The sequence below is a fragment of the Nicotiana attenuata genome, unplaced genomic scaffold (genome assembly GCF_001879085.1).
Source record: "Nicotiana attenuata strain UT unplaced genomic scaffold, NIATTr2, whole genome shotgun sequence".
Classification (NCBI taxonomy): domain Eukaryota; kingdom Viridiplantae; phylum Streptophyta; class Magnoliopsida; order Solanales; family Solanaceae; genus Nicotiana; species Nicotiana attenuata.
Genome location: NW_017670807.1, coordinates 384,005 through 405,891, shown reverse-complemented (window position 1 = coordinate 405,891; position 21,887 = coordinate 384,005). Strand labels below are relative to the sequence as shown.

At 38.5% G+C, this 21,887-nt stretch overlaps 2 protein-coding genes across 2 annotated transcripts; both read left to right on the top strand.

Moving 5' to 3' along the window:
* The first annotated feature begins 934 nt into the window (after nucleotides 1-934).
* LOC109243503 (beta-xylosidase/alpha-L-arabinofuranosidase 2-like) lies at nucleotides 935-5,889 on the top strand. Its single transcript, XM_019410449.1, has 7 exons — nucleotides 935-1,456; nucleotides 2,519-2,806; nucleotides 2,912-3,081; nucleotides 3,174-3,271; nucleotides 3,396-3,746; nucleotides 3,861-4,277; nucleotides 5,115-5,889. The coding sequence occupies exons 1-7, from the start codon at nucleotides 1,013-1,015 to the stop codon at nucleotides 5,687-5,689; spliced, it is 2,343 nt and encodes a 780-aa protein (XP_019265994.1). The 5' UTR covers nucleotides 935-1,012; the 3' UTR covers nucleotides 5,690-5,889.
* Nucleotides 5,890-20,930: 15,041 nt separating this feature from the next.
* Nucleotides 20,931-21,449, top strand: LOC109243496 (RNA-directed DNA polymerase homolog). The gene has a single exon (XM_019410438.1). It carries the CDS (start codon nucleotides 20,931-20,933, stop codon nucleotides 21,447-21,449), a length of 519 nt encoding a protein of 172 aa, XP_019265983.1.
* Nucleotides 21,450-21,887: the final 438 nt, after the last annotated feature.

Here is a 21,887-nt window from a genome sequence, read left to right as displayed (position 1 = left end):
AACGTCATTGAGTTTTTGAGATTCAAACTCACGAGGTTAGAATTTTACAGTGTAACATTTTGGTAATTCTGTTATCTTAAAAGACATTCCTGTAAATCACTAATCGCTAGCTGTAAACTTTGACAAATTTAGCTAACCAATATTTTCTCCATCATTTCTTGGCTATTAATTAATCAACATACAACCGAAATCAGTACAATCAGAGGCGGACCTACCCTTAGGGTAAGGGGTCACTGGTCCTCGACAATTTTGAGAAAAATATATGTCTATCTGTGTATATATTTTAAATAACACGTATATATTTTGATTGACATATTAAGACTCAAAGATTAGGCAATTGCATTAGTTGATTTGGGGGCACAACTTGACTTTTAATGCGCTGTGTACGTTCGATTCCCACGTCAGAATTTGCTTAAATTTTTATTTGATGACCCCACCACTTCCAAATCTTGGGTCGGCCTCAGCAGTTTAATATTTACATATTAACCGTGTAAAAAAATTGATAATCGTCTCTTACAACGTATATTATAAAGTTCACTATTAATCTAAATTTTTTAATGTATACATAACTAAAATCTATAAAGCATATGCATCAACGTACTATCTAGTTAATCATTTTCTTTTATTGATTTCATGTTATACCCAAAGTAAATCTTGAAACCCAACGTAATCTCTGTCTTCACACTCTCCAAGGAACTTGCAAACAAAAAAGCACCCTATAAAAATTCAGAAAAAAATCTTTTTACCGACCACATCTTACCAATTTACAGAAAATAATTGGACAGTAGAGAAAGAAAGACAGTAGATTCTCTTTATATATTTCTAATATAAGGTATAAACAAGTCACGATAAATGGACCCCATTAATAAATTTTTTCTTTAATTTTTTCATTTATCCATCACGGGTTGCTACAAAACAACATGCTGTCTATACAACTCTTCTTCTCCTCCTATAAAGAAACCAAAGATTTGCCTCTCATTTCACAGCTTTTTCTCTTTTCTTTAACAAGGCAATGGCCTTGACGTATAGTAATATGAAGAAACAACACTCTGTTTTGCTCTGTTTCTTCTTCTTCATTTTAAGCCATTTTGCCTTAAATTTCAAGCCAGTTTTGGCTCAAACTACATCTCCTGTTTTTGCTTGTGATGTTGCAAACAATCCTGGGGTAAAGAACTTTGGTTTTTGTGATGTCTCATTAGATGTGTCAAGCAGGGTAAATGATCTAGTAAAAAGATTAACATTGGAGGAAAAAATTACTATGTTGGTAAATACTGCTGGAAGTGTAAGTAGACTTGGAATTCCAAAATATGAGTGGTGGTCTGAGGCTTTACATGGGATTTCATACACTGGTCCTGGAGTTAAATTCAATGGTGTAGTTCCTGGTGCCACTAGCTTCCCTCAACCTATTCTTACTTCTGCTTCTTTCAACGAGACTTTGTTTGAAACCATTGGAAAGGTAATATTATTGCTCCTTCTTTCACCTTTCTTCATCATTATTCCTTGTTATTTATTAGATTGGTATCTTAGTGGCGTGCTAGTTCCACTGATTATGCGTGGTAAATTGATCTAATAGTGTAAAATAACTTTTTTGTATATAGAAGGAGTTGATTTTTTTCTTCTTCTTGAAGATTGAATTATTAGCCATTTCGTAATAAATGCTTGATCGGTGATTTATTGTTCATTAGAAAAGAAATAACCTATTAACTTCTAACAAGATAATAAAAAGGTGAAGGCCAATTTGTAGACGTACGTCGCCATCATGGCATTATCTTAAGACCACGCAGTTTTTTTTTTTTTAAATCATAGATTGTATTTTTTGAAGACGGCACTAACTTGTGTCCAATTTATGTCATATGTCGTCTTGTTGATGCTAAATTGATTTGCCGTGTGAAAATTAAAAGGGCCAATAAACAGATCCTTTAGAGATTTACTTTTGGGAAGTAGAATGAAGCCATTTTTCTCATAATGGATTCTTATATCAGCAAAATGCAGTTTGTTTAATAATTAAGTGGACATGATAAACTAGGATATATTCAAATATCTTTTGTTGGAAAATTTTACTCATTTGGGCATGTATTTTAGAAAGAATTACAGCTTGCAAAATATTTTATTTAGTCACGTAATAGATTGCATTAGGTTCAGAAGTTTGGTTGAAATGTTTACATCTTTTTTGAATGACCATAATTGACAAATCCATGCACCAACCAATCATTCATTAACCTATCAATCATGCTAAATTGCCTATCCAACCATATGGTTATGATAGGGATATATTATACTGTCCTTTGTTATAGGAAAATGACCGTTCCTGATTAGATCTTCATGTGATTAATGCTCAAAAAAGCAGTTGGAAGTTAAAGATTAAAAAAAATGGATTTACATTATATACAATGACAGTGTTAAGATTTATTTTACATTGATCTGTCATAGCATGTTAGTTACCATTTTTGCTACGAGATTACTACATTATGTTTATCAACGCATACAACTTGAACTCAAAAGATAGTAATGTTTACAGGCAGTATCCACTGAGGCTAGAGCAATGTACAATGTTGGTTTAGCAGGCTTGACATATTGGTCACCAAATGTGAACATTTACCGCGACCCCAGATGGGGAAGAGGCCAAGAAACACCAGGAGAAGATCCAACACTCGCCAGCAAGTATGGTGTAGCTTATGTTAAAGGTTTGCAGCAGCGCGATGATGGTAAAAAAGACATGCTCAAGGTTGCTTCTTGCTGTAAGCACTATACAGCTTATGATGTCGATGATTGGAAAGGAATCCAACGTTACAATTTCAACGCTAAGGTACTACTCGGTTATTGCCCTTGTCTTGAAAGCCTGCGACAAATATTTAGTCAATTTTTAGTATGATACTCAATAACATTGTGTTCTTTTTGTTGTGGTGAGTAGGTAACACAACAAGATTTAGATGATACATTTAACCCCCCATTCAAGAGTTGTGTTGTTGATGGAAATGTAGCCAGTGTGATGTGTTCATACAACCAAGTCAATGGCAAGCCTACCTGTGGTGATCATGACCTTTTGTCTGGGGTTATCAGAGGACAATGGAAATTAAATGGGTATATTTCACTGTTTCATGTGTAATATTATAGTCTTTCAAAAAATAATATTTGGAGGAATTCATGAACTAATACAAGTATGGTACATACAGATACATTGTTACTGATTGTGATTCATTAAATGAGATATACTGGGCTCAACACTACACCAAGACACCAGAGGAGACTGCAGCTTTGTCTCTAAATTCAGGTTAACCATTTTCAGCCCCTTTTAGTTGGACTAAATCGACGATAACATCAGTCCTAAGCAAACATATATAATGTGACATGCTTGTTTTGACCTTACTAAATCAAGAATTTGCTAAATGTGATAGGGCTGGACCTGAATTGTGGATCTTGGCTTGGTAAATACACTCAAGGTGCTGTAAACCAAGGACTAGTAAATGAATCAGTTATCGATAGAGCAGTCTCAAACAACTTTGCTACACTAATGAGACTTGGATTCTTTGACGGTGATCCGAAAAACCATGCCTATGGAAACCTTGGTCCCAAAGATGTCTGTACCCCAGAACACCAAGAGCTAGCTCGTGAAGCTGCAAGACAAGGAATTGTCTTGCTTAAAAACAGTGCAGGATCATTACCTCTGTCCCCCAAATCGATCAAGTCTTTAGCAGTCATTGGCCCTAATGCCAATGTTGGCTATACCATGATTGGCAGTTATGAAGGTACACTTTGGATACTGTCCTATACACTGACGGTGTAAAGATTCGTTACACATTAAGTGTATATAAGTTAAAAAAACACTAGTTTCTTGTACTCAACTTCTTGAAATCTTGCAGGCACTCCATGCAAGTTAACAACTCCATTGCAAGGACTAACTGCGTCAGTTGCTACAGTTTACCACCCGGGCTGTTTCAATGCCAGTGTGTCTTGTGACACAGCACTAGCTGATGATGCCAAGAAAATAGCAGCTGCAGCTGATGCTGTGGTATTGGTAATGGGATCAGATCAATCTGTTGAGAGGGAGAGCAAGGACAGAGTAAATATAACACTCCCTGGACAACAATCACTTCTTATAACTGAGGTTGCTAGTGTTTCAAAGGGACCTGTAATCCTAGTTATCATGTCTGGAGGTGGTATGGATGTACAATTTGCTGTTGATAACCCTAAAGTTACAAGCATTGTGTGGATTGGTTTCCCTGGTGAAGATGGTGGTGGTGCCCTAGCTGATATTATTTTTGGATACTATAATCCAAGTAAGTTTCCTCTTTCCATATTCAGGAGACTTCACCAAATCAAGATCTAAATTTTCTTTTTTAAGAGGTTTAGTTCATCAACACTGCATAAATGGCCTTCATAGGGCAAGCCTCTCCCCACCTTATGGTGTTTTAAAGGTAAGTTGATGATGCCATAAGTCAAATGGGAGGGTGAGGCAAGAGTGCTTCACTGCGTTATCTAGTGAGGATAATACATCCTATATAGTAGCACAGTCTTATCCCGCTATTAGTAGTCGAAGTGTGGGCGAACTAATTCAGGAAAAACTCTCACATGTGCCTTTAGTGCCTAATTTCAGGCATATATCTTGAGCTGTGAGGTTAAAGGAGAGCGTTGCAGCAATGATAAAAGTTGTCTCGGTGTGATCTAGAGGTCACGGGTTCAAACTCTCAAATCAGTCACTAACGTTTGTGTTCGGGTAGGCTACCTACAACGTGCGGCCCTTCCCCGGACCCTTTGTGAACATGATACCTTGTGTACCAGGATGTCCATTTTTTTTTATCCTGATCCGTGAGGTTAAGCCTAATTAAATCAAGATCTTAGGGATCGTTTGGTTGGGAAACAAGTTATTACATGATTAATTATCCTGAGATTAGTTATTCCACCCTCCCATAGGGATAAAAAAGCACAACAACCCGGGATAACTAATCCCGGAATTAGTTATACCACGATTTTATCCCAACCAATCACGGGATAAACTCATCTCAAATTTAATCCCGGGATAAATTATCCCTTATCCCTCGTATCAAACGGACCCTTAGTTTTTAACTCATCCCCCTATGACTAAATGACTAATAAATTTTATTGGAATCTTGCAGGTGGAAGGCTTCCAATGACATGGTATCCACAATCATATGCAGACAAAGTTGACATGACTAACATGAACATGAGGGCAGATTCTAAAACAGGATTTCCAGGAAGAAGTTACAGGTTCTACAAAGGTCCAACTGTTTTTAACTTTGGAGATGGATTAAGTTACTCTAACTACAAACACCACCTAGTACAAGCACCAAAATATGTCTCCATTCCTCTAGAGGAAGGACATGCTTGTCGGTCGACGAGGTGCAAGTCCATTGATACTGTTAATGAGCAAAGCTGCAGCAACTTAGAATATGACATTCACTTGAGAGTTAAAAATGTTGGGAAAATGAGTGGAAGTCACACAGTTTTCTTGTTCACTTCACCACCCTCAGTTCACAATGCACCTCAGAAACATTTGTTGGAGTTTCAAAAGATTCATTTGACACCACAAAGTGAAGGGATTGTTAAGTTCAAGTTAGATGTATGCAAGCATTTGAGTATAGTTGATGAGGTTGGAAACAAGAAAGTTGCTTTAGGATTACATGTGCTTCATATAGGAGATTTGAAACATTCCTTGACTGTGAGGATTTAAAGAAATCCTCATGGTTCTATTTCTTTACCTTTTTTTTTGATCATTTGTGCCCTTTTCTCAAATAGGGGAATGGGAAATATGAAATTATCAATCAGTTGAGGCAATTGTAACAAAATTTCTTATTTTGTCAAAATGTCCAACTTATGTAGAAGAAAGAAAATGTTAAAAGTTAAATGAAGTTTCTTCTTATTTATTTCTTATTCTTTTTATTCTCTCTCTGCCTTTTTATTTGGTATATCTACATTACAACAAAAGAAATTATGAAACAAAAAAACACTGGATTTGAGGTGTTCCAATGGCTCAAGATGTGATAGAAAAGAAAATTAACATAGATAACCCAAAAAAGAGCGATACTATAGATTTGTTTGCACTGACAAAATTCATGTATAAATATTTAACATCTAGATTATTAGTAAATTAAAGTTTTATTAATAAATTAAAGCATTATTATTATAACATAATACTAGCATAATAAAATGCTGACGATAATGTCTGTGTCCCTAGGTGTTAGTATTTCGTTCGTTACTCCATAAAAGAAACTTGACATAAGTTGAAAAACTGATAATTCTATAGTTCGTTTAGGTAGAAAAAAATAATCAGAAATACCCTTATTTACCGCTGCTAATTAATAATTAGTCATAATTTCAAAAGTAATCGAATTTTGCCACTTTTTCATGTGAAAATAAAATTTGAACAAAAAGAACTCGGAGCCTAAAGAGAAGAGAGTTCAGTCTACAAGAAGCTGGCAGAGCTTTAGCCATTGGGCCACTTCCATCTATCCTAAGCAGTAAACCTTTTCCCAGACCCCATCTGGTGGGATTTTACTGGGTAGTTGTTGTTTTATTGGAGACTAATTCAAAAACACTATTAAAAATCCGGTAAAACAGTAGCATCATATGCTGGAGTTTGAATTTTTTTACATATGAAATTTCAACATAATTTGATGGAATTCAATCATTCTTAACGTGTTGGAGTTCCAACATAATATGTTGAGAAGTTTATATGCATGAGTTCCATAATCTAACATATTATTGTCACGACCCGGATTTCCCATCCTCGGGAGTCGTGATGGCGCCTACTAATAGGAGCTAGGCAAGCCAACTAATTTAACAATTCTCTCAACATCATTAACAGTATAAAGAAGAACGGGGCAATTAATATAAAAGCGGAAGTCTCGAAACATAAATAACTGAAACCAAGTGCGTAAATTCAAATACACCTCTACCCAGATCTGGTGTCACTAACTCACGAACTTCTACTGAATGCTAAATACAAAGTATGAATAAGAATACAGTACTGTCTGATCCGATACAAGGGAAATCAAACGAAAGACAGAGATAAGAGAGACTCCGGGCCATGCGGACGCCAGCAAGCTACCTCGGAAATCTCCGGACTGAAGTAAGCTCCCAACGCTCCTACTGCTGACCAAAGGCTCCTGCTCCGGTACTATGATCTGTGCAAAAAGCAAATAAGTGTAGCATCAGCACAACCGACCCCATGTGCTGGTAAGAGCCTGGCCTAACCCCGGCGAAGTAGTGACGAGGCTAGACAGGACCTACCAAAAACAACCTGTGCAGATATATATATACAAAGGCAGCAGAAATAACAACAGAGAATATCAACTAAAAAGGGGAAGGGGCATGCTCGGGGAAAAATACAGCGAATACAGATCAACGGATATAACGACGAAACTATCTCAATACCATAGCTCATATATAAGTGGTCGGCGCGCCACACGATCCCATTTCTTAATTCATAAGTGGACGGCGTGCCACACGATCCCATTTATAATATAATATAAGTGGACGGCGTGCCACACGATCCCATATTATAGTATATAAGTGGACGGCGCGCCACACGATCCCATATCATAGTTCAAAATATCTGGCTTTGTAAAGAAGGCCCCATTAGGGGAATTCAACAACATAACACTTTAACCCGGCAAAGGTACAGCTAACAACCCAAATGTCCCGGCAAGGAAGAGTACATAATAATAGTCTACACGTCCCGGCAAGGGAATAATCACAACACATCCTCTTTTAAATCACTTCTTTCTCAACTATCACATTCTTGCTCGAGCCAACGCTCCAAAATATACCAATCACGATTCTTCCTCAACCGCTCACATTATATAAAATTTATCAATTAAACATGGAAGTTGTGTCACATCATTCGAATTAAAAGCAATTAAGACTCACGGTCATGCTAGACTCCGGTGCATAGACAACCGTCACCATGCCTATACACCGTACTCCACATTTAGCAAGTAGCAAATAACATCCTAATCCTATTCCCTCAAGCCAAAGTTAGAACAAACACTTACCTCGGTCCAAGAATAGCAATCAACTCTCTAATAGCGCCTTTCCTCTACAATCCAACTCCGAAACAATGATATCTAGGCATAATTAGTTCAATAATATCAATAAGGGCTCAAAAACATAATCCCATAGCCTAGAAATGAAATTCCTATCATTCTTCCAAAAATACCAAAATTCGACACCGGTCCTACATGGTCCAAACACGAGGCTCGGACCCAAACCCAATCACCCATAACCCCACGAGTTCATATATATAATTTGTTTCAAGATTCGACCCCAAATTGAGGTTGAATCACCCAAAATCCCCAAAGCCCTAACTCTACCCAAAACCCCCATTTTCTACCTTGAATTCATGATTTAGGGCTAGGAAATTAGTGATTAGTGAAAGGAATTAAGAGGAAAGAAGTTAAGAACACTTACCTAAGAGGCTATGGAGAAAGAAGCTCTTCAAAATCGCCTATGGAGTGTTAGGGAGAGGAGCTCGTGTGAAGAAATGGCTAAATCCCGAGCTACTAATTCTGTTTTGGACTTAAAAATTCGCTGGGCAAAATTGCCCTTCGCATTCGCGGGAAAGGGGCCGCGTTCGCGAAGGGTAAACTGGACACTCCATCGCGAACGCGTGAAATAGAATGCGAACGCGTAGAAGAAAATGTTGGGGGGTCCAGGGACTGTTATACGCGAACGCGTGAGGGGCCACGCGAACGCGTTGAGGAAGCTGGTAAAGCTACGCGTTCGCGATAGTGAGGATGCGAACGGGAAGGAGGGGGAATTAGAACTACGCGATCGCGTGAAGTAGGACGCGAATGCGTAAGAGGGGAAGACCAAAGAACTGCGAATGCAAGCCTGAGGCCGAGTTCGCGAAGAACAAAATGCCTGTGTAAAAATGCAGCAGAATCTGATCCTTTCCTAAGTGTAAAAACACCCCGAACCACCTCCAATTCACTCCCGAGCCCTCGGGGCTCCTAACCAATCACACACACTAACTCAATAACATCCTACAAACTTACTCGAGCGATCAAATCGCCAAAATAACATAAAAAATCATTGAATCAAGCCTCAAGGTCATCATTTTCATTTCAAACATCATAACTTCAAATTTTAGATATTTAGGTCCGAAACACGTCAAATGACATCCGATTTCGACCAAACTTTACAGAAAACGCTTAACATATATTTAAGACTTGTACCGGGCGTCGGAACCAAAATACGAGCCTGATACCATAGTCTTTTAATCAATTTTCATTTCCATTTTCCTTAATTATTTCAAAAAAACAATTTCACAGAAAAATTTATTTCTCGGGCTCTCGACCTCGAAATTCGACTCCGGGCATATGCCCGAGTCTCATATTTTTCTACGGACCCTCCAGGACGGCCAAATCACGGGTCCGGGCCCGTTTACCAAAAATATTGACCAAGGTCAACTTTAATAAAGCCACATTATGAAATTTTTCACAGAATTTAACATATAAGCTTTCCGGCTACGCGTCCGGACTGCGAACGCAAATTGAGGCAAGCAGAAATGAGGTTTTCAAGGCCTCGGAAGCACGGAGAAAGAGAGAAATCCGGTGATGACCCTTTGGGTCGTCACAATTATGCTTGAACTTTTTTGTGTTTCAGCTAGGATAATTTTGTCCAGATTTTATCTGTCTTAAATAGTGGTTGCTTTTTAATAACTTTGCAGACACTCGCTATTTTTCATTTAACTACTCATAAAAATGGCTATGCCATGCCATTTTGACTGCATTAATTTCCTTTGGGCCTTTTTCGAACTGGGCTACCGCTACAGATTGGGAGCTTCGTCCACTTGGGCCGTTTCCAGGAGAAGGGCATCTTTGGGCTTTGGCCCATGTTATAGAAACGAAACAAAAACAAAATATAATTGAGCTTTTAACACATTTGATCGATCGATCGAAGATAATTACAACTGCTACTGAAATATACACTATTATTTGTAATATATATATATATATATATATATATATATATATATATATATATATATATATATATGTATATTATATATTAATATATAATTTTTTTTATATTTTTCGGCTATTATTTTGGAGAATAGCTATACAATGTAGATTTCTAATAAAAAAATATCCTCAGTTATCTGAACACATTTACCAGTGGAGTTTTTTCCTGGCAAGACCGTATTACCTTCTATATGTGTTTTATATAAATTAAACCAATTTTATGATTTTCGACAAAAATAGATCTCTACACGGAACGTAAAAATTATTTAAAACCTTGTGTCTTGAAGAATGAGCAAGATAGCCTCTCCAAAGCCCAATATACCAAGCAAAATAACCTCTCCAAAACAACAGTAAAGAAAGAAGAGAAGTATATGTATATGAAGTTATCCAAAAATTGGATATCTATTAAATTTATTTTAAAAGTGGGTAATAATTAAATAGGTAACGCAAAACTGGACGCCACATGAAAATTTTATCAAAATTTATTGACGATGGTAAGTTGAGAAGGCAATTACGGCCCAGAATTATGCATGGCCCAAAAGTATGGGTCAAAATTGTAAAAATAGCATGGGCTAGCCAGTTTTCGGACTAGTCATTCAAAAATAGCCAGTGTTTGCAAAGTCATTGAAAAATAGCCACTATTTTGCTGCAACACGGAAAGTTCCAGCATAATATACTGGAGATCCGTGCACCTGTGTATGAACTTCCAGCATATTATGCTGGAACTCCAACACGCGGAAAGTTCCAGTATATTATGTTGGACCGGTATATTATACTGGACCTCCAGTATAATACTTATGTTGGAACTTCAGTATAATATATTGGAGTTCCAGTATATTATACTGGAGTATTTTTCTGGAGTTTGAACAATGTTTTCGTTCAGATTTATCTTTACATGAAAAGTGGCTAAATTTCGATTACTTTTGAAACTGTGGCTATTTTTGAATGACCACTTATAAATCTGACTATTTTTAAATTTCTGTTGTCAAAATTCATATAACATAGTCAAGGTTCATGGATTTCGATTTAATAACACCTTATGTAACTTTTCTGGTGTGCTGTGGTTAAAAATGACAAAGTAATTGGACCATTCAAGCCCACTAGCTATCGGAAGAGATCTTCGATATGAAAAGAAAAAATGGCATGGTATAACAACCTATTAAGAAAATTGGCATAAAAAAGCCCTCGTTTTATATATTGGCACCCGATAGCCCAACTTTAAGTTTTTATTTGTTTAAATGGTATATCATAGCCAATTTTATTGCTATTCAAAATCAGAAGTAACGTTCAGCACTTTCCCCTCTCTCCTCCCCTCTCTCCTTCTTTTACGTTATTCTTCTCTATCTTCCCCAAATTTCATATTTTTCCAATCCCCCAAATCTTTTTATTTTTATCCGACTAATAATCTCTTATCGTGTCTTCTTAATCTTTTTCTTAACTATTTTTCTAAATCAAGACTCTTTTGTAGAAATTCGAAGACAATATCATCATTCTTGCCAAGTTGAAAGATGGGTAAATATTCAACTGGTAAGAAATTAAAATCTAAAGCAACTGTGGTCAAATCTTCATCTCTTCATGTTGATTATGACTCTGATTTCGAAGATACGGTGTTAAAGGGGCCGAAATCACCACATGCAATAGTCGTTCGAAAGGACAATCAAAGGGAAAAACGGGTTGATGCATCGCATACAAAAGACAAAGGAAAAAACATCGAAAATGCGTATGGTATACAACAAAATATTACTGTTAAACCCAAAAAGAGAAAGCGCGTTAGCACGTAGGAAGTTCAATTTGATAAATATCCTGTGAAGGTATTTTTAATCTCAATTGATTTAATGTATTTTATCCGATTTATCGTTTACATAGTGGTAGCTATAATTCTTTTCTTTGTTGGGTGCTGCTTGAAGAATTAGGGCGAGATTGTTTCTACTGGTAAAATAAAGTTATCAGCTAAAGGTGTGGTTTCATGCAAAGCGTTTTCGAGCATTAGCATCCTTGCTCAATGTATACTTAGATGTTATGTGAATATAGAAGTTGAAATAAAAGGTTGGGCACCATTTGTTTTGCTACCAGCTCTTGTTAATTCCTTTTATTTTTCAGTAAGAATTGAAAAATTGGATTTGTGCTTATTAGTGCTTGAGTGAATGTTACGCCTTTCGCATAGTTAGCTTCATATCGTGTTTACATAATGAGTTTTTGTGTTTTATCTTCATATTGTTGTGTAGGAATTGGCAAATGATCAGTTTATATTGCAACCTTGTTTAGAGTGAATTTTGAAACTAAACTTTCCTCTTTTCCTTTCATGTTTAATACAGAATATTTGTGTATTGATAGAACCCCCATACTTGACTATATATATTTCTTAAACCCTTTTTATTTAGTATTATTATATTTTCTTTTATATTTGAATTCTTTTAACATGCATCAGCTGTGAGATTTATGAAAATGTATAGAACTATTCTTCTGAAGATGTGTAGTTGCGGAGAATTTAATGATATTCAGTGTCTACATATATGGCTTAGTATAATTAATATTTTTCTAATGTAGAAATGGGATTTCTAAGTCGCATTGGATACAAAATTATCCTGTTCTCGTTGGAGCTCACATACCAATGTTGGGGTTGTTGATGAGTTAAAGTCAAAATTGACGGATGAGCAGATTCAAATGTTTAGGAAAACTTGTTTCGGCTATTTCCTCGATTTGCCTCCCGTTGTTGAACAGAATCAAGTTATACGGTTCTTAATGTCAAGGGGGTTGGTTCAAGATAGTGAGGATGACTTTTATGTCAAGATCAATCATAGTACCCTATGTTTTGGGATTAGAGTATTTGCAATTATAGTTGGTCTAAGGTGTGTTGGTGAAGTCAATGATGAGGGAACTTATAATGGATCAAAGGCTCAAGGATGCCTACTTTCCCGATTGTGATAGAGTATCAAAGGACAGCCTTATTGATTGTTTTAGGGCAAAGAGATGGCAGTCAGATAATGATGCTCTAAAGATTTCGTTATTGTACTTCATATACACCTTCTTTTTTTCCACAATTAGTAAAAGATCCTATAAGTAATCGAGATTTTTTTTTGATTGAGAGTGGGAATACGAGCAGTTTCCATGGAGGAATGTTGTATTTAAAGCTTTGATTGGTTCGGTGAGAAATAAGTTTAGATTCATAAAGAAGTTTCAGAGGTTTGGCGGTTTACCACTTGCATTGCAGATTTGGATATATGAGTGTTGTTCTGAAGTAGACCCCAATATTTTCGCTCGTGTTGCAAGCCGAGTGCCACGGATACTAAATTGGAATGTAACAGAAAGGGCTAGCTTTGAGAAATTATGCAACAACATGTTGGGAGAATCAAAGAACAAGGTAATATTGTTAAATTTATATTTGCACTTTAAAGTATTCTGTTATGTTAAAGTAATTATTATATTTTTATATTTACACTAAACACAATGATACACATTTCTATGCATAATAATATTCAATTTATGATGCTTGATATACAATTTTTATGCAGAATTTATGTACTTAGACTCATAAATTATTGAATTTTTGTTTATTGTAGTTGGTATTTACAAATATTTCTGCGACGGTGGATGAGTTAGGTGCATTATACTTGCCAATGAATGTTGAATGCACCTGTACAAAAAGGTGTTGTTTCTGAGGATTGTCATGGGCGGTTTTCCAGCCATGCCCCATGACCCCTTGAACGCGTCCCGTGGCGTCCTAACAAGCCTCCCAACGCCTAGCACCACGGACGACCCCGTGGTCTTGGCCGCGCCAAGTGACAAGCGCGCATGTGCCTCTGTCGCCCCACCGATATCCCTCACCAGCGCCCAGCCGCGCGCAGGTAGATGCCGACAGCGCCGTGCGCCCAGACCGTGATGCCAAAGACAAGGTTTCTGACAATGGACCTGTTTCTACCTTGGGGAAAACTAAGTCCTTTTCATTGTAAATATAGAGTAGTTTTATTTCATATACTTCCATTATGTTCCTCTAGCTTTTTTAGGTCTAGTCTTGTAACTTTGGTTTATTTTTTTAAGCACTATTAAGGTGGATCAAGCAATCAAACTTTCTAGCAAGCAAACAATTCTCTGCACTGGTGTCTCTCCCCTCGACACCGCGTTACTTTTTGTAATAACTTTCATTAATGCAATCAAGCTTTCTTTCATCCTTAATTCTCATTTCTGTTCTCTCAATTGCTCTTGACATCGGTTTTCTCGTACTGCACTGACAATCTCGTCTAGCGTACGGAGGGGACCTCTGTTGGCGGATAGCAACTGCACTGACATCAGTTGTTTAGCCTTACGTCACACTTCCAAGGAATCTCAGGAAGGCGCCGCGTAACAGTTGGTATTAGAGCCAAGGCTCGACATCGAACGAGGGAAGGCATTTCCATTACCACCATTTCTGACCATGGTGAATCATGGGAACCGCATTGCGGCCCTTGAAGAGACAATTGACATATTACGGCCCATCGTGGATACGGTGCCTAAAATAAGAACCAGCCTAGTGCAAATGTTGGACGACCTGGACCGCAGAGTGCTCCAGGCCGAATTTGACATAGAAAACATCAGTCGCGACTCTGAGGGAGATCGGCAAACGGCAGCTGTCGCGCCCCTTTTTTCTCGCAAAATCGGGTTTCGACATTTCTGGGACAACTCCTTTTGAGGGGGCAGGGAATTGGAATTGAAAGAGTCGCCACCTAACGGATTAAGGTGCGTTAGGGCACCTAGAGCAGATAACTCATGCTGTACCAATTTACATTACCAGAGATCGGATAAGGGCTCGAAATTACCTTGAGGGGAAGGTGTTAGGCATCCCTCGAGGTCCACAATAGTGGGTCCCGACCGAACTTAACTTATGAATTAGTCTAAAGGAGTGAGAGGAATATTTAATAGGGATGGGGGGTCCTAAATTTTTTAGCCTAAAGGGTCACCCCGTACAACATAAATAATACTTCGTAACTCCCTTAAGTCGGGGTGTTACTCATATTATTCAGCGGGCACAGACATTCATCTCCAGCTACCCGATTACTATCTTTAAGTTGTTACCTAAAGCGCACTAGTTGATTCTAAATCGTACCCTATGCGTGCACTACCCGTCCCATGCCTATGGTCCAGGAGGCTTTGGACCTCTATTTAGGTAGTTCTAGACCTTAACTTAGGTTGCTCAAAAGGGAAGAATACTAAGCGACAGACAAAAAACAGTTAGGACTTTCATTTATAAGCAAATAAGGGCTCAAGTTGGCCTCTGCAATTAGACAACAAATGCACGCAAGTCAGATTAACAAAGACAGTTGCTGATTTTAAACTGTCATAGAAACCTATAGGCGTGATCTCTATATGAATCTGGATTTATATGGGCGGACAGTTATACGCAAAAGCCATTATACTTCCAAAACCTATATGATTTGCCTACAGATTTTAAACATAGGGATTAAACCTATAGGCATGATGTCTAGGCGTTTTTATGCGATAATGACAGTGGCAGGTCACAGAAACATATCCAGAATTATTTGTTTAGATCCTATAGGCATGTTTTCTAGTGAGAGTAACAACACAATGTGTGGAAACTCATAAACAAACGGGCAGAAATGATAATTGGGTTGATTCAGACCTATAGGCATGCTTTCTACAATTTGTTATCATTTTTAGATCTTATAGACATGATTTCTATAATTTGTAAGTAGAATAGCATGTGAATGAGGTTTTTGCACATACATTGAATATTCAATTTCTTATAGTCATGGTTTCTAACACAATTGAACCAAGTATTGAACCTATAGGCAGGATTGCTAACATATAATGGCTGAACGAAATAAGATACCTATAGGCATGATTTCTAACATACGATAACTGAATATGCAATAGCACGCTGTTGGACCTATATGCAGGATTTCTAACACATTGCACATAATAACACATTGTTGGACCTATAGGTAGGATTTCTATCCAATTTTTATAGTAAAAATGTGAAATAAGAACCCTTCCCAATTTCACTAACACCCCAGAATTGTCATTACAAAATAATTATTACAGATCGGAATTCGATGTAATAAGTTACAAAGTGCGTATAACTATAGGGAGCCTATAGCAGGCCCAAATATACCTGGACAGGCTAGGCCTTCAAATCACAATAGCTCCAGAAGCCCATGTTCATAGATACAATATGACCAGTGGTGAGCGACTTACCCATGTATCAAAGCTGAGCATACAAAACCCAAATCCTTAGTGTGTCCCATGTATCAAAGCTGAGCATACAAAACCCAAATCCTTAGTATGTCCCATGTATCAAAGCTGAGCATACAAAACCCAAATCCTTAGTGTGTCAGAGTTCCTAAGGGCTTCAAGAACCCAGGGCAGTGCTCACACCAGGGAAATTCACATAGATTAGAAATAGTTCAAGGAAGACTAGGGACCAAATCCTAGTGTGTCAGCGTTCACAAGGGTCTCACATGAACCCTGAGCAGTGCTCACACTAGGGAGGCCAGAGGACAAAACCTAAATAGCTTTGGCTCAGCCAACTTAGAATGAGGATTCAGAAGGATCCAATAGTAAAGGAATAAGAGGGAGTAGAATGGATTAGGGAATTCATTTAAGGACATAATCACATATAGAACATGTACAAAATAGCAAACACATTTGAACCTAAGCATACTTAATCTAGTTTTAAAAATCAATCACATGCTAGTTCATAAGCAGATTAATGATGATAATAAAGATTTTAGATCAGACTAAGTCATAGAAAGGGAACACATTGATTAATAGTAAGTCAGGAATTGATTAAGATAGTTCAAGAGAGGTATCATAACATAGAGAGAACAGAACCAGACAGTCCATGTTATAACAGGTTCAACAAACGAACTTATAAATCTGTTAAGGTACACCTCTATGCATGGCTAACTAGTCTTTAGGGTAAGGTATGAAAGCATGCTTATAACAAACTTGAATCTAAAAGACAGACCTCAATAACACAGAGTTAGGGAGATTTCATTAGTCAATTCAAACTAAGTTCAACATGTCTTAACTACAAGTAATGGCATCTAGGATAACACGGTTTAATAGCAGTAACACAATGAACAAAATGAAATGGCAGAGGATTCAATGACTCACCAGTTAAGATGAAATAGGGAAGAAAGGAATCCAACAGTCTAGCAAATAGCACCAAAAGGAAGCAAAGACTTGAAGATTTCTGGCCTTGGCTTTCAGCCGGCCAAAACCAAACAATGAGCATAGAATCAGAGTGAAAGAACCAAGTTTCTAGTGAGAGTATGAGAGTTCGAGTCTTGTACTTAAGGGGAAAGGGGAGAGGGGTTTAAATAGTGTTCAATTAAGTGAACTAATAAGGGAAGTAATCGAACACACATAAACAAGGGAAGAAAATAATCACAGAATCAATTGAAGTCTCATTTAGGGACAAATAGTACAGAGCTCAGTTAATTAACTAGGCATAATAGCGTGTGATCAGGTGAGTAACACTTAAAATAAGGAAGATATCAATTAACAAACAGTTTCAAGGCAAAATAAGGTAAAGAAATAAAGGAAACATGGTAGATTGAACAAAATAAGGGAAATATCAGTCCCGTATGAGAAAGGAAAGAGTATCAACAAATCAGTAAAAGTTCCGAACCCTAGTTTTAAGGAAAGCCATAGTACCAGAATATACACAAATGCAATAACATAAGATGAATATAGACCCAAATAGCACTAAAAATCAAAGAGTCAAACTAATTTTGGTCTGATTTAAGAAAATCTGAGAACCCTAAGTTTAGGGTAAGTAAAAATTAGTCAGAAAGATCTATGAAAAATCATATAGAGATGCACATAGATAGATACACGAAAACATTACAGAAGATATTCCACTAAAATAGAACCAGAACATATATTAAAAGATCTGAGCCCTAATTTTAGGGTCAAATAAATTAGGCGGAAAAGTTTTTAACAAAAATCGTGAAAAATATTCATAGATAGACATGCGGAAACATAGATGATATTTTTAACAAAAATAAGAATGAAATATTAACAGATCTTAAAAGATATAAACCCCAACTTTAGAGTAAACAAAGACTAAAGAAAATCTCGGAGATTCGTACTCGAAAAGGCGAAGAATGATCATAGATGAAGAAAGGAGAAAGATTCGAACACGATTTGGTCCAAAAATAGGGAAATCAGCTTGCCATATTAGGCAAGCTATTAGGTTATACCATAATCGAGTAGCCAGTAGCGAGATAGGACCAATAAGGTAAGAAAATCATCAAGGGATTCCATATCCGGTTGGAATCGAAGAAGGAAATTAGGTGACGGCGGATTAGGGTTTGACAGAGACGGAGAGGCGTTGGGAGAGTTTAAGGGCGCGCGGGTTGAGTGAGATTGGGTAGGGTTTTTGGGGTTGGGTTAATAAGAAAAGGGGGGAAAGGATGGTGGCCGTTGATCTTGAGAGATCAACGGCTGGGGTAAAAACTATGGATGGGGCGGGTTGTTTAGGAGCGGGTCGCGACCGGGTTATGGGTTAGGGGTTGTTTGGTTTGGGCTATGGCGGACTGGGCTAGTTTTTAAGTAGTTGGGCTGGGTAATTGGGTTGGTTTGGGTAGCCTAGTTCCGATTTTAAACAAAATGGGGCTAAATTTAAATACACACTTTTAATTAATAAAATAATTTGTAAAAAATGATAAATGAAATAGTAAAATTATCATTTGTGCCTGAAATGATTAATGAAAATTATTTATCCTTATAAAAATATAAAGTTATTTTTTGCAAAAACAAAGTAATTATAAGTATATACGGGCTATTATTGCAAAATGTGCAATTTTAATCTAAAAAATGCAAATGTAATTGGGTAAAATATTTAAACACTATACAGGCATAAATGATGAATTTAGATGATTAAATCATCTTAAAAATATGAGGGATAATTATTGAATATTTGTACAATAAAAATACTGAAATAAATTGATTTAAAGCCTTTAAACTTATAGAAAAATAATAAAAACACTTGTGCATGTTTGTAAATCTAACAATAATGCATGTGCACTATTTTAAAAATATATATGCATATTCAAAATATATGAGGGAAAAATTGGGTATCACCAGCAGCCACAGAGGCAACCAAATTTTTTTAACAAATTCGAGGGCCTCCAACAGGAGCGTGCCGAGGATTTAGCCTACAGGGCACAAGAGGTAGACAGGGTGGCTGCCATGCAACAAACTATAGATAACTTGACAGGCCAGCTCAATGTTGTCAATGCTGCTTTACAAGGCCTGCTTCGAGGAGGCAGAAACCAAATCGGGGGTGCTGTGAACCTCGCTCCCGCGACACAAAAATTAAAAATTCCTGAGCCAAAGCCATATAGTGGAGCTCGGAATGCCAAAGAACTGGAAAACTTCATCTTTGACATCGAACAGTACTTCGATGCCGTGGGGGTCCTAGAAGAAGCTAAGAAGGTAGCAACTGCTGCCTTGTATCTTCAGGGTGATGTTAAACTCTGGTGGCGGGTGAAGTACGAAGCCATCAGGGCCACTAAAGATGCTCTCGAGACATGGGTTGAACTGGAGGCAGCCATACGCGGACAGTTCTTCCCCAAAAATGTTGAATACAACACAAGGAGGAAGCTATAGGAGCTCCGCCAAACCAAATCAGTGTGGGACTACGTGCGGGAATTCTCCGCACTCATGCTGAACATATGTGACATGGGGGACAAAGACAAGATCTTCACCTTCTTGGAAGGGTTGAAACCTTATGCCTGTATGGAGCTGCAAAGATAAAGGGTAGATACCCTACCAAGGCGATCCAAGCAGCTGAATGCTTTGGGGACTATCAAGTGGAAGCTTGGAAGGATAGGCCTCAACCGCCTGCCCGAATGGGATACAATGGGGGCCAGCCTAGCAGTGGTGGCCCTAGCAAAGTGGAGGAGATCGGAGTGCAACCAAAACTAAGGCTCCCTCCTCAGGTAGCAATAGTGCTGTGTCAAACAACAATGATTGGGGGAGAAAGCCCCCTTCAGGATGTCGTTATTGCGTCGGACCATATTGGAATAATGAATGCTCACATACACAGATGAACGCCCATCAAGCTTTTGATGATAGGATAGATGACGACACCGATGATGCGGACCAGACCGAACCAGTAGGTGTTTTCAATGCAATTGTTGGCTCTATTTCTGAGGCCTTAGTGGAAACTAGTGCTGGTATTCATAAAAAGAAGGACCACTGTCCAATCACAAAGAAAGGGAAAAAGAAGGCGGATGAGAGGACACTTCTTAAATAAGAGAGGACCTTAATGTTCGTCGAGATGAAGGTAAATGGCAAGCCCATTCGGGCGATGATAGACACGGGAGCTACCCATAACTACTTAGCCTCGACTCAGGTGGAGCACCTTGGTATAGTTGAAGGAAAGGGTAGAGGTCATGTCAAGGCTATCAACTGACCTCCTCAGCCAGTGGGTGGAATAGCCAAAGAGGTACCAGTGAAGCTTGTCCCTTACGAAGGAAAATTCAACCTGCAAGTAGTGATCATATATGACTTCGAGTTGATAGTTGGGTTGGAATTCCTAAGGCAAACATACACCATGCCTGTACCGTTTGCAGACATGCTACTGATGATGGGAGCAAATGGGGCCAAGCCCTGCATAATCCCGTGCATGCCTATGAAGATGGCTGCTGAGAATATCTCGGCTTTGCAGTTGAAGAAGGGGGTCAAAAAACATGAACCTACGTTCCTGGCAACCCTCTGCATTGAAGATATAGAACGCTCTTCGGGTCCCATTCCCGCACTTGTGAAGGAGCTTCTACTGGAGTTTGAAGATGTAATGCCACAAGACATGCCAAAGCGGCTTCCACCTAGGCGCACTGTGGACCATGAAATTGAGTTGGTGCCCGGCGCGAAGCCACCTGCCCGAGCGCCTTACAGAATGTCACAATCGAACTCGCTGAGCTTCGGAGACAGTTGACGAAAATGCTAGACACAGGGATCATTGTGCCCTTCAAGTCCCCATACGGGTCCCCTGTGCTATTCCAAAAGAAACATGATGGCAGCCTACAATTCTGTGTGGACTATCGGGCTCTAAACAAAATCACCGTGAAGAACAAGTATCCTATTTCGCTAATGGCAGACTTGTTCGATAGACTGGGTGGTGCGACGGTGTTCACCAAGATAGACCTGAAGACCGGTTATTGGAAAGTTCGGATTGCAGAGGGCGATGAGCACAAGACGACTTGTGTGACAAGATATGGGTCGTATGACGTCCTGGTTATGCCGTTTGGCTTAGCTAACGCTCCAACCACTTTTTGCACCCTAATGAACCAAGTCTTCCGAGAGTACATTGACAAAATCGTGGTGGTCTACTTGGATGACATTGTGGTATATAGCCAAACACTTGAAGAACACTTGGAGCACTTGCGGAAGGTCATAGCTCGATTGCGGGAGCACGAACTATATATGAAGCTGTCCAAGTGCTCCTTTGCTCAAAAATAGATTGACTTCCTCGGACATGTCATCGAGGAAGGGCGGATCAAGATGGACTGACAGAAGATTCAGGCTATCACAGATTGGCCGCCGCTTAAGGATATCCACGCCTTGAGGGCGTTCCTTGGCCTATGCAACTTCTATCAGCGATTTGTGAAAAATTACTCCCCCATTGCAGTGCCATTGACAGAACTCTTCAAGAAGGTCACACCTTGGAATTGGGGACCCAGGCGAGCGGAGGCCTTCAACGCATTGAATACGGCTATGTCTAGTAGCCCCATCTTGGCCCTCCCCTGATTTGGCCAAGCCATTCGAGGTACAAAAGGATGCCTCCAAGACTATGCCTTTGGCGGAGTCTTGCTACAAGAAGGGAATCCTATAGCGTACGAGAGCCGGAAATTGAAGGATGCAGGGGGCGCTATGCCACCTATGAGAAAGAATTATTGG